This window comes from Vipera berus (assembly GCF_964194415.1).
Source record: "Vipera berus genome assembly, chromosome: 15".
NCBI classification, from domain to species: Eukaryota; Metazoa; Chordata; class Lepidosauria; order Squamata; family Viperidae; genus Vipera; species Vipera berus.
In genome coordinates this window covers 9,051,235-9,064,545 of record NC_138218.1, presented here as the reverse complement: position 1 = coordinate 9,064,545, position 13,311 = coordinate 9,051,235, and the positions used below count along the sequence as shown (strand labels likewise).

Sequence of the window (13,311 nt, the reverse complement as noted above, 5' to 3'; positions counted from 1 at the left end):
TCCTCCTCCTCCTCCTCCTCCTCCTCCTCACAATCTCACTCCTTTCAAGTTCTGATGACGTAGCCTAGTTGGGTAATGAAATGTCTGCAAGAAAACAACCAAATGCAAAGAGCATTAAGGACCCCATAGTTGTCCTTCTCCTCCTCTTCTTCCTCCTCCTCCTCCTCCCAATCCCACTCCTTTCAAGCTCTGATGATGTAGCCTAGTTGGGTAATGAAATGTCTGCAAGAAAACAACCAAGCGCAAAGAGCATTAAGGACCCCATAGTCCTCTTCCTCCTCCTCCTCCTCCTCCTCCTCCTCCTCCTCCTCCTCCTCCTCCTCCTCTTCCTCCTCCTCCTCCTCCTCCACCACCACCACCACCACTGCCGTGCAAACTCCACTCCCTTCTAGCACTGACGTTGGTACCTAGCTGGATCATGACATATCTGCAAGAGGAGAACCCTGATTGCTCAGAACAGCCCCCTGAAGCTCAGAGGGCACCAAGGACCCCCCCCCCAATTCAACCCCGATTTTCAAATATTCTCTTATCAATTCCAAGCTTGCTCCAGTAGGCATCCCGTGGGCTTCCTTCATTGACCTTTGCCCAGCGTGCCAAACGTCAACAGCCTTGAAAGAAACCTTGTTGGCTTTTATCCCAACACCCCCCTCCCTGTGGCTTTCTACACACTCTCTCTCTCTCACACACGCACACCCCGGTTCTAAACATCTTTCTGTTGGGAGAGAGAGAGACTAACCCTGACTTGGCAAGTTCAGGATTTATCTTCTTCATTTATTTATTAAATTTGCATGCCGCCCACCTCACCCCCCCAGGGGACTCTGGGCGGAGGTAGGGATTGCAAGCCTCTTAACACCTTGGCGCCAGGTAGGTCTCCTGGAACATTAACCCACCTGGGTTATGTTAATGCTCTGCCTTCGTTAATTACCCAGCATTCGGTAAGCAAAGGCTGCTTTGTGCCTTCCAGCGTTGAGCGTTGAGTCAGTAGAAGGCCTGGCTGTATCAAAGCCAGAGCTTCAAAGGTAGGCAGAGTTGTCTCCCAAGCAATTTCTGATCCCTGTATTCTTCCCACTTCAAAGCCGAGCTGTATGTGCGTTTGGGTGAAGGGAAGGGGGGGGGCGGGGAGGGGAGGGGGGGGCGCACGAATCGGATTCCTCTAATAAGTGTTGGCACCAGCTCTGTTTGATATGAGATGCAGCGAACATTTTGATTTGTGATCGCCTTTGAAATCATTCAGACGACCTTCAGAGAAGCGGCCACTGGTTTCTTGCGCCGGGGAGGGGTGTCGGGGGGGGGGGTGGGGGGTACGCAGGGAGGAAGAAGGCGAGAAAAGAGAGAGGAGGAGGGAAAGGGAGGAAGAGTGAGAGGAGGAGAGCGCGAGAGAAAAAGGGAAAGAGAGGAAGAAAGAAAAAGAAAGAGGGAGGGAGAGAGGGAGAGAATGAAGGAGAAAGAGGGAAAAGAGGGAGAGAGATGAGAGCAAGAGGGAGAGAGAGAAAAAGAGAGGGAGGGAGGGAAAGAGATGAGAAGGAGAGAGATGAGAGCAAGAGAGAGAGAAAAAGAGGGAGGGAATGAGAGATGAGAAGGAGAGAATGAAGGAGAGAGGGAAAAGACGGAGAGAGATGAGAGCAAGAGAGAGAGAGAAAAAGAGGGAGGGAGAAAAAGATGAGAAGGAGAGAATGAAGGAGAGGGAAAAGAAGGAGAGAGAGAAAAAGGGAGGGAGAGAAAGATGAGAAGGAGAGAATGAAGGAGAGGGAAAAGAAGGAGAGAGAAAAAGAGGGAGGGAGAGAAAGAGATGAGAAGGAGAGAATGAAGGAGAGGGAAAAGAAGGAGAGAGAGAAAAAGAGAGGGAGGGAGAGAAAGAGATGAGAAGGAGAGAATGAAGGAGAGGGGAAAAGACGGAGAGAGATGAGAGCAAGAGATAGAGAGAGAGAGAAAGAGAGGGAGGGAGAGAAAGAGATGAGAAGGAGAGAAGGAGAGAGATGAGAGCAAGAGGGAGAGAGAGAAAAAGAGAGGGAGGGAGGGAAAGAGATGAGAAGGAGAGAAGGAGAGAGATGAGAGCAAGAGAGAGAAAAAGGGAGGGAATGAGAGATGAGAAGGAGAGAATGAAGGAGAGAGGGAAAAGACGGAGAGAGATGAGAGCAAGAGAGAGAGAAAAAGAGGGAGGGAGAAAAAGATGAGAAGGAGAGAATGAAGGAGAGGGAAAAGAAGGAGAGAGAGAAAAAGGGAGGGAGAGAAAGAGATGAGAAGGAGAGAATGAAGGAGAGGGAAAAGAAGAGGGAGAAAAAGAGAGGGAGAGAGAGAAAGAGATGAGAAGGAGAGAATGAAGGAGAGGGGAAAAGACGGAGAGAGATGAGAGCAAGAGAGAGAGAGAGAGAGAAAGAGATGAGAAGGAGAGAATGAAGGAGAGAGGGAAAAGACGGAGAGAGATGAGAGCAAGAGTGTGTGAGAGAGAGAGAGAGAGAGAAAGAGAGAGAAAGGGAGGGAGGCCCGGTTTAATTCGCATGCGGGAAAGACGCCTTGAAAATTGTGCTTTTCAGCAGCTTTCCCCCACCCCCCACCCCTAAGTTACAAATGGGTCCCTTGATTGAAAGTGAAAAGTTGGAAGAATAATAGACCCGCAAGCCTGCACGGTGTAGCTCGCCCACTTCATTTCGACCGGAGGAGGCCGGGGTGGGGGCGGCGGTTAGGATGGAGGCTTTACGAGCCCTGCATATGCTTTGCCTTCTTTCAAATAAAATAAACCTTGGGGAGCATTAAAAGCTGACCTGATTGAATTATGCGGGGCCTTGTCCATCTGGATGTTGAGGAATGGTTGAGTACCTATTTGGACGATACAATATTCTTGTTCTATATACAGTTCAATTCCTTTCAAAATTAAAGAGCCCAAAATGGGGGGAGGGGGAGAAGGAGATTTATCCAGTCTGAGGTCCTCTAGCCAGGATATCTATCTATCTATCTATCTAATTGTTATATCTATATCTATCTATCTATCTATCTATCTATCTATCTATCTATCTATCTATCTTCTATCTATCTATCTCTATCTATCTATCTCTATCTATCTATCTATCTATCTATCCATCCACTATCTATCTATCTATCTATCTATCTATCTATCTATCCATCCATCCATCCAATCTATCCATCCATTATCTATCTATCTATCTATCCATCCATCCACCCACCCACCCATCCATCCTTTATCTATCCATCCATCCATACTCTTATCTATCCATCCATCCATACTCTTATCTATCCATTCATCCATTATCTGTCTGTCTATCTATCTATCTTCTATCCATCCATATCCATCCATCCATACTCTTATCTATCCATCCATCCATACTCTTATCTATCCATCCATCCATACTCTTATCCATCCATTCATCCATTATCTGTCTGTCTGTCTATCTATCTATCTTCTATCCATCCATATCCATCCATCCATACTCTTATCTATCCATCCATCCATTATCTATCTGTCTATCTATATCTATATCTATCTGTCTGTCTGTCTATCTATCTGTCTGTCTGTCTGTCTGTCTTGTCTGTCTGTCTGTCTGTCTATCATCAATGAATACATTTTCAAGAAAAGATTGGACAACGCTTTGTCTGAGAACCATCATCCCTTGAGAAGGTTGGACTAGAAGACCTCCAAGGGTCCCTTCCACCCTTACGATTCGGTGCTTGTAAGGAATATAGAAACAACAGTAGACTTGCAAGATTCTGTTGCTATAACTCTCGGGACAAAGCAGGATCCCAGTCCCCTGACGGAGTCCCTTTCCTAATCTGGTCTACCTCGCAGGCTTGGCAAGACCGTGGGGAGCCACCCTTGGTCCGTAGGGGCAGTTTTCTCTCTCCCTCCGCCCCTGCCTCTCTCTCGTCTCTCCCCTATGTCGGTCGCAAGGGCTCCTTGTCCGTGACCCCTGTTCTCGTGTGCCTGTCCAGGGCCAGGCACGTTTGGGAGAGCTTGATGAATAAATAATAGCAATAACTAAAATATTAATTGAGCCATACATCTGGACAGGAATGGAAAACAGATATTTGGAAATGTGAAAAAGAATTAGGCCAGACGCCTTCACTGGGACGGAGCGGGTTGTGTAACGGGTGGTACAGATGTCGCGATTTTTTTTTGACTACGTAAATGGAATTGCAAGCTTAAATAGGTACAGCTAGTCCTCCACTTAAAGCAGTTCGTTTAGTGACTGTTCGAAGTAACAGCGGCAGTGAAAAAAACTGACTTATGACCGTTTTTCGCACCCACACCCGTTGCAACCTCCCTGTGGTCATGTGATCAGATCCAGACACTTGGCCACTGGCTCGTACTTATGACGGTGGTAGGTGTCCCAGGGTCACGTGATTCCCCTTTTGCGACTTTCTGACGAGCAGACCAGAATCTGGGGAAATTAGGGTCACTTAACAACCGTCTTCCTCACTTAATGGCTGCCGTGATTCGCTGGCAAGAAAGGTTGTAAAACGGGACAAAATTCACTTAACAGTGATCTCACGTAGCGACAGAAATCTTTTGGGCTCCTTTGTGCTCCAAAGTCGAGGATTACCTGATCAAGTGACTGCAGGTAAGAATGTATCTGAGAATTTTCTAAATAAGATTTGACTTCCCACCTTATCAATCACAAGTGGTTCTCCTACATTTCATTCTTGGTTACATCTCACGATATGCAAATAGTTTTATTTGGGATAAATGCTCAGCTGGACTCCAAACTATTACATAGAAATCCATATTATCCAATATTTTGGGGAGGGATGAACAAAAGCTACTCTTGATTTACTCCCCACTTTTCTGAACAAAGAGGAAATCTCTCCTCGGAAGGGTGATTAAATGGCACACAATTACTTAGCAATGTCTAATTTAATTGTCTAATGTTGCCCTCTCCCTAATCCCATTTATCAAGATAAAGGTTTCTGGCCTTGACATTACAATCTGAAAATATCCAACTTAAAGAACGTATAACTTTGCTCCCTGAGTTTTAACTCGGGCATAATATCCATCCTCACCTCCCATCACCGGATCTAAATGTAATATTTAGCAGAGGTGTGTGTGTGTGGGGGGGATTTTATTTACTTCCCGCAGGGCAGAATTCTGCCTTAATTCAGCTAAATGTTTTCTGTGTCACTTGTCACTGAATTACTTATGTTGTGGACACAAGGATGCATCAAAGCATTGAAAGATGCCCTTGTTATAAGCACCGTTCGGGGGCTGTGAAATATTCATATGGATCAGCACAATCTGTTCCAACTGAGTTGAAGCAATCTTGAAACTGCAAAGCATCACAACAGCCCCGCCTGAGTGAGTTCATCCTGGACCCAGGAATATGTCAGTCCGGGAGAAACTTTGGAAGGGCTGAAGGCCAAGGAGAGTTGGTCTTTTAGCTCCTGCTACAAAAGAAGGGACGCGGTGGCTCAGTGGGTTAGGACGCTGAGCTTGTCGATCAGAAGGTCGGCAGTTTGGTGGGTCGAATCCCTAGTGCCGCGTAACAGAGTGAGCGCCTGTTACTCGTCCCAGCTTCTGCCAACCTAGCAGTTCGAAAGCACGTAAAAATGCAAGTAGAAAAATAGGGACCACTCCGGTGGGAAGGTAACAGCGTTCCGTGCGCCTTTGGCGTCTAGTCATGCCGGCCACATGACCACGGAGACGTCCTCGGACAAGCGCTGGCTCTTCGGCTTTGAAACGGAGATGAGCACCGGCCCCTAGAGTCGGAAACGACTAGCACGCATGTGCGGGGGAACCTTTACCTTTACCTTACAAAAGAAGGCAATGGAATAACAGAGATGGAAAGGGACCTTGGAGATCTTCTAGTCCAACTTCCTGCTCAGGCAGGTTCTCCAATCTCTTCTTGAAAAGCCTCCAGTGATGGCGCAACCAGAACTTCTGGAGGGAAGCGGTTCCACTGGTTAATTGTTCTCACTATCAGGAAATTTCTCCTTAGTTCTAGGTTGAACCTCATCTTCCGGCCTTGGGTATACTGATAGGACCTCAGCTAAATGCCTGGTTGTTTAAAAGTTAGGTTTATGTCGAGTTCCCATTGTTTTGTTTCGTTTTCAAGAATCATCAAATTAATTGGTCTTGGATGCAAGGTCAAGAGAAGTTAGTAGACAGATAGGAGATGTGTTCGGGGTGTCATCCTCTGTGGTCCCCTCCTCTTTTCACCTTCAATGTTTCCCAGCATCCGGGTCTTCTCCAAAAAAACCCTCTTTTCTCGTTTGGTGGCCAAAGTATTTCAGCTTCCGCTTCCGAATCTGTCCTTCCCAAAGGGCAGTCAGGGTTGATCGATCGATCGATTGGATCCCCTTGCAAGTCCAAGGGACTTGAACGTTGGGTTGTACCTACAGTGCATGATGGTTGTTTGGAACAGACAGTAGCTCCAATGACAGTCTCTCTCTCTCTCTGGGTCTTAATGGGGAAGGATCTGTCTTTGAAGTCTTCCTGTCGAAAGAAAATACGGATTGCCTTTTTATTATTATTATTATTTTAACGGAAAGAGTGAAGTCATCCCATTAACCACGTTCTACGCAGGTCAATTTTAGGGATTCAAACCGTGCAATCGCACAACTCATCCTGAACGTCCACAAGCACGCTTAACCGACCCTGCAGTGTCTTCCTCAGCCCAGCCCTTCCTACAAAGTTGAAAATGTTAAGTTTCCCTTTGGTACCCTGCGGGCACACCAGGAATAATTGGGCGTAAAATAAGCCCGCCCGGAGCTTGAATGAATCTTGAGTTGTTAGAAGTACGCTAATGAGGATTCTCTTTTTTCTTCTTCTTTTTTTCTACTCTAGCTTGACATATGGTCGAAGTCCAGCTATCAAGTCTTCCAGAAGGTAAGGTTCTTACACTTCTGAGAGGAACGCCTCATTTCCAGAAACGGGATTGGGTGATCCTGTCGAACTGAAATTCCCAGGATTCTTATTTTGGAAGCCGAACCTCAAATGCAAAAAAAAGAAAAAAGCTTTGACCTTGGAAAAATTCTCTCACATCAAAAGGGGAAAGAAACTTTGGGGCGGTATGAAACCACCCAGTCCTTAACTAGCATTAAAACCAGAAGAGCACGCTAGTTAGTCTGTTACTCTGGAGACAGGGTGAGAATTAAAGGATTAGACACTTTGTTTAATATATTTCTTCTCCCTTCTCAAAATGCAAAAGGCCTCGCTTCCACGAGAAGAGGGTTTTTTTTATAATGCAAAGCAGCCAAAGAACAGAGGCCACGGTGATAATCCTTCATCAATAACGCCTCAAACTTTCTTACGGCTGATGAAATTGCTTTTGTTCGGGCGGTTAAAAACTTTTTTTCCCCCACCTCCCTGCTTGGACCTCTTTTTAAAATCCATACCTTTACAGCCATTTGTTTAGGGACCGTCCAAAGTTACAACAGCGCTGAGGAAAAGTGACTTTTGCTCATTTTTCCACCCTTAGCCTCCTCCCTGCGGTCAGAGGAACAAAATTCAAGACGCTCGACAAACTGACTCACACTTCTGACGAGTCGCGGTGTCCCGAGGTCACGTGGGGACAGAACTCCCTTAGCCACCGTCTCGCTTGGCAACACAAACGTTGGGCTCAATTGTGGCCGTAAATTGAGGACTATACCTGTATATTAAATGAACAGATCATGCAAATTGCCCTTGAATGGGACTGTAAATTGGAAGTGAAGTCAATAGTTGAAGTAAATGACTTTCTTCAGCATACATGCTATATTGTCCTCATCACGCCCATGTCTTTGTTTCGTCCTGCCCACTTTCTCCTGAGCACTGCTCCTGGTGATTGGTCCAAAGTCACCCAATCAACTTTCGTACCTAAGGCGGGACTAGAACTCCCTGTCTCCTGGTGATTGGCCCAGAGTCACCCAGCTGGCTTTCATCCCTAAAGCAGGACTAGAACTCCCTAATCTCCTACTTATAGTCCCCATCTCTTGATGATTGGCCCAAGGTCACCCAGTCAACTTTCAGAGCTAAGCTGGGACTAGAACTCACCATCTCCTGATGATTGGCCCAAATTCACTCAACTGGCTTTTCTGCCTAAGGTGGGACTAGAACTCACCATCTCCCAGTTTCCAGCCTGGTGCCTTGATTGCTCTGGAATTTATAACAGAAGACTGGAAGGTGCAGAGACCCGCCTTCTGCTAAGCATGTATATCCTCGTCTAGAAAGTAATGTGTGGAATCACCCGACACTGTTTTAGCATTCAAAGACAAAAAAGATTTCATCTATTTCTTCTGATTGGTTGGGTAGCCTGTAATAGGCACCTTTATGGCAATGTCACTTTTCCATAATAATAATAATAATAATAATAATAATAATAATAATAATAATAATAATGATGATGATGATGATGATGATGATGATGATGAAGAAGAAGAAGAAGAAGAAGAAGAAGAAGAAGAAGAAGAAGAAGAAGAAGAAGAAGAAGAAGAAGAAGAAGAAGAAGAAGAAGAAGAAGAAGTTGGAAGGGACCTTGGAGGTCATCTAGTCCAACCCCTGCTAAGGCAGGAAACCCTATACCATTTCAGACAAATGGCTGTCCAGTCTCTTCTTGAAAACTTCCAGTGTTGGAGCATTCACAGCTTCTGGAGGCAGGTTGTTCCACTGACTAATTGTTCTAACGGTCAGGAAGTTTCTCCTTAGTTCCAGGTTGCTTCTCTCCTTGGTTAGTCTCCATCCGTTGCTTCTTCTCCTGCCTTCAGGCGCTTTGGAAAATAGCTTGGCTCCCTCTTCTTTGGGGCAGCCCCTGAGATATTGGAACACTGCTATCATGTCACCCCCTCACCCCTATTGACCCATATACCTTCTGGAGAGATTTTATCTTTGCAATTTCTGCAGCTATGTCGTGTTCCCTTACATATAGTGCAACTCCCCCTCCTCCTTTTTGTAGACCCGTTTCTTTGGAACACTTTCTATCCATCCACCAGTCCATCCCATTCATGGGTCTCGTCTCACCAGGTTGCTGTTATAATCAAACCCTCCCTCGTGTACTATCGCTTCTACTTCGCCCTGTTTGTTCCCCAGGCTTTGAGCATTGTCATAGATAAATTACATCTATTTTACCTCATTTCCCAGGGAAATCAGCCCCTGGTTTATTTGGGGGGTTTGTCGCAGACGTGCGCGCAACGTGTATAAGAAATATTACCAAGTGTTCCCCCTGTGCCTTGATTATAAGAGATCGATGGTTACCTTGGCAGACGATGTTATTAAGTTTTAAGTTTTTATAACTGGTTGATTTGGTTTGGATTTTTGTTTCCTGGGTATCCATATAGCTGCTTGCGTGTGGGTGGGTGGGTGTTTTGAACCTGGAGAGAAATAAAATAAAACTATTATAAGCTCACTTCCCCTCCTGCTGCAAAGATAACTCGGAGACAAATAAATCAGGAGGATGCTTGAACATCTTGCAGAAACCTGCCACTCCAGACATGATTAACGATGTCATTTTAATATTTTTTTTTATTAATAATTTCAAGGGGTCCCTTAAAACTTCACTTGATTTACGAAAAAAAACACGGTTTTTCTTCCCTTTGGGTGGGAAGAGAATTAAGACGAACAAAGTTTACCTGCAGGTCCCAGATCCTCTTAGTCTGCTTCACCCCGAAACCTCAGAGTCGATTTCGTATTGTGCTTCCAAAATTGGGGAGAAATACCCCCCCAAAAAAAAACCTTTTTCCGGTGCTGTTGATTGGGACTAATCCTTGCCCAAATGCTCAGCACGCTTCTCTGCCTGACGTTGAGGTAGTTGTGGGGATGAGAATTTCCATCGCCAAGAAAGGCGGTCTTTGAATGAGTCATGCCCAATTTTATGAGCTTTTTTTCTCCAGGGTTGTTAAGCCAATCACTGCAGTTGTTAAGCGAAACACAGGGTCATTAAATGAATCCAGCTTCCTCCCGTTGACTTTGCTTGTCAGAAGCCAGCTGGGAAGGTTGCAAATTGTGATCACGTGATCCCAGGATGCTACAACTTTCATAAATAGAGGCCGGTTGCCAAACACCCCAAATTTTGATTGCACAAACCGTGATAACACCAGCTGCCTGCAATTAGTGCAGGTTCGAGTCCCACCAGGCTCAAGGTTGACTCAGCCTTCCATCCTTCCGAGGTAGGTAAAATGAGGACCCAGATTGTTGGGGGCAATTAAGCTGACTTTGTAATAATGCCGCTTGGGGTGTGTGTGTGTGAAAGCCCTAATAAGCAGGCATATACGTAGAATGAAGGCTACTGCTAAGCTTGTAAGCCGCCCTGACTCTTCGGAGAAGGGCGGGATATAAATGGAATAAAAAAAAATATAATAAGGCTGCAACGGTTGTAATTGCGAGGACCAGCAGTTTGTCACAATTTACAGCACCATCGTAACTTTGAATGGTCACTAAACAAATGATTGTAAGTCCAGGACGACCAACAATATAGAGCAGGGGTCTTCAAACTTGGCTCTTTGATGACTTGTGGACTTCAACTCCCAGAATTCCTCAGCCACACTTTGCCGAGGTCTTTTCTCGGGTTATTAAGCTCCGCAGAGGTGCTTAATTTGATGGCACGGCGGGGGGGGGGAGGTGGTCAGCTTCTCCAAAAGACCCATTATTGTTGGAAGCGTTCAGGTTTTGACCGAAGTTCGCCCCCAGAGGTTTTCCCCAGCTCCCGTGCAGGGTGGTTGGGCTTTTGTCTTGGCAAAGCAGCAGGGAGAATTGGGGAAGAATGGAGCTGCCAGACGGCGGAGCTGGACGCGCTAAAGAGCAGCATCACAAAAGGGCCGAGGGAAGTGGGAAGCTTCTCAGCCTCTTCCTGACATTTTCAACTCGGCAGGGGGAGAAGCAGGGTGATCTCTGTAACCTTTGTGTGAAAGCTCCCAGCGCTGAAATAAGCAAAAGAGAATAAATACCCTTGCCGAAATAAACAAGGGAAAGAAACCTTGAGGTGGGCCGAGTCCTTTTCTCTCTCTCTCTCTCTCTCTCCCCGTTCCAAAGGCCGCCTCTTACAAAAGACTTTTGCAATATTGATCGATTTCATATCCTCATGTTGTCGTGCGTGTGTGGGGGGGTTGGTGGTGTGGGTTGTCGTTTTTGGTTGGGTTGGGTTGCTAAAATATCCCTGTGGCGTTTTGCGGGAAAGGCCGGCTAGCCCGAGAAAAATCAAGGAATCGTACAGCTGGCCCTACAACGTACAACTGAACAATCATTCGTTTAGTGACCATTACAAGGTTACAATGGCGTTGGGGGGGGGAAGGGACTGGCGGCCATTTTTTTCACGCTTAAAACCATTGCAGCGTCCCCCTGGTCACGTGATCGAAATGCAGCCGCTTGGCAACTGTCTCATGTTGAGGGCGATTGCCGTGTCCCCGTTTGTGACCTTCTGAGAAGCAAAAGTCAAAGAGGGGAAGCCAGATGACACTTAACAGCCCATGTTCCTAACTTAAGCACTGCAGTGATTCCCTTAACAACTGTGGCAAGAAAGGTTGTATGGGGCAAAGTGGATGGATGGATGATTGGTTGGTTGGTTGGTTGAGGGGATGGATGAGTGGATGGATGGATGAGTGAAGGGATGGATGGTTGAGGGAATGGATGAGTGGATGGATGGATGAGGGGATGGATGGAGGGAGGGAGGGATGGTTGAGGGCATGGAGGGATGGATGGATGGTTGAGGGGATGGATGAGTGGAGGGATGGATGGTTGAGGGGATGGATGAGTGGATGGATGGATGAGGGGATGGATGGATGGTTGAGGGGAGGGAGGGAGGCATGGAGGGATGGATGGATGGATGGTTAAGGGGATGGATGGATGGTTGAGGGGATGGATGAGTGGATGGACGGTTGAGGGAATGGATGAGTGGATGGATGGATGAGGGGATGGATGGATGGTTGAGGGGAGGGAGGGATGGAGGGATGGATGGATGGATGGTTAAGGGGATGGATGGATGGTTGAGGGGATGGATGAGTGGATGGACGGTTGAGGGAATGGATGAGTGGATGGATGGATGAGGGGATGGATGGATGAGTGAAGGGATGGATGGTTGAGGGAATGGATGAGTGGATGGATGGATGAGGGGATGGATGGATGGTTGAGGGGAGGGAGGGAGGGAGGGATGGAGGGATGGATGGATGGATGGATGGTTAAGGGGATGGATGGATGGTTGAGGGGATGGATGAGTGGATGGACGGTTGAGGGAATGGATGAGTGGATGGATGGATGGTTGAGGGGATGGATGATTGAGGGGATGGATGATTGAGGGGATGGATGGATAGACGGATGAGGTGATGGAGGGATGGTTGAGGGGATGGAGGGATGGATGGATGGATGGTTGAGGGGATGGATGGATGGATGGTTGAGGGGATAGATGGATGGATGGTTGAGGGGATGGATGAGGGGATGGATGGATGGTTGAGGGGATAGATGAGTGGATGGATGGTTGAGGGGATGGATGGATGAGGGATAGGTGGGTGGAGGGAGGGAGGAATGGAGGCATGGGTGGATGGATGGATGGATAAACAGATGGACACTCACATGCAGGCAGCTAACTTGCCCAGAAACTGAAAGATTTCAGCAAGACATCTAAGCATCCCTATCAAGAGAGGTACATTGTGCCCCCAAATCCACTTCTTCTGCTGCTGGGTGGCTGTTCTTCTTTCTACGTTTGACGAAGGAAAAACTCTGCTTCGTCCAGTCCCAGGGGCTCTGCCGTTCTGCACAGCCCAACCAAAATAGCGTCGCGTTGGCACTCCGTTTCCCCCCCTCCCTCAAGGCCACCCTGGCAGACTAGCTGGAGGAGCCGAATCCGCCTCGGCCTGAGAAATTGATCACAAATACTCAAAAGAGAAAGCGAGGGAGGTTGTGCAGATGATAGAGACAGATTTGAGGATGCTCGGCCTCCTTTTATGTCATTTTATTTTCACCATCCATCAGCTGGGCCTTCAAGCTTGGAAGAATTGTCTGCTTTTGATGGATGTTTTTAGCCACCATTCTTTTTTTTTTTCCTTGGTGGCTTTTAATGTTTCCTCCTTTCTTTTTTTCTTTTTTTTCTTTCCTTTTTCTTCCCCCTCCGAGGGCGTCACGAACGTTCGCTTTCGGGGGAAAAAAAGCAAGACGCCTCATCGTTAAGCAGAAGGTGCTCGTAACAAGAGTCTCGACATTTTTCATTATTATTATTATTTGTATTTCACATCGGGGCGACCCAAGCGGGATGCAGCATGCCGAGTGTGGTCTTAGCAAGGCATTATGAAGTGGCGTTAACCCTTTCACGTGATTTTGATTTACAGTTTGGCGCAAAAAAAACCCCCTTCTGCTCTCTGAAGTGGGCCACTTCAAGCCCCCGCCCTTCCATTCCCCAGTGC

At 46.8% G+C, this 13,311-nt stretch overlaps 1 protein-coding gene across 3 annotated transcripts in view; it reads left to right on the top strand.

Moving 5' to 3' along the window:
• Positions 1-13,311, top strand: part of MED27 (mediator complex subunit 27) — a 73,297-nt gene that overhangs the window by 53,559 nt on the left and 6,427 nt on the right. For 2 of the 3 annotated variants that reach the window (XM_081339838.1, XM_081339839.1), the window contains exon 6: positions 6,794-6,835. In XM_081339838.1, the coding sequence (XP_081195964.1) occupies positions 6,794-6,835 (42 nt within the window). Of the gene's footprint in view, positions 1-6,793; positions 6,836-7,427; positions 7,684-13,311 lie in introns of those variants that run through there. The other variant, XM_081339840.1, reaches the window with a different exon arrangement.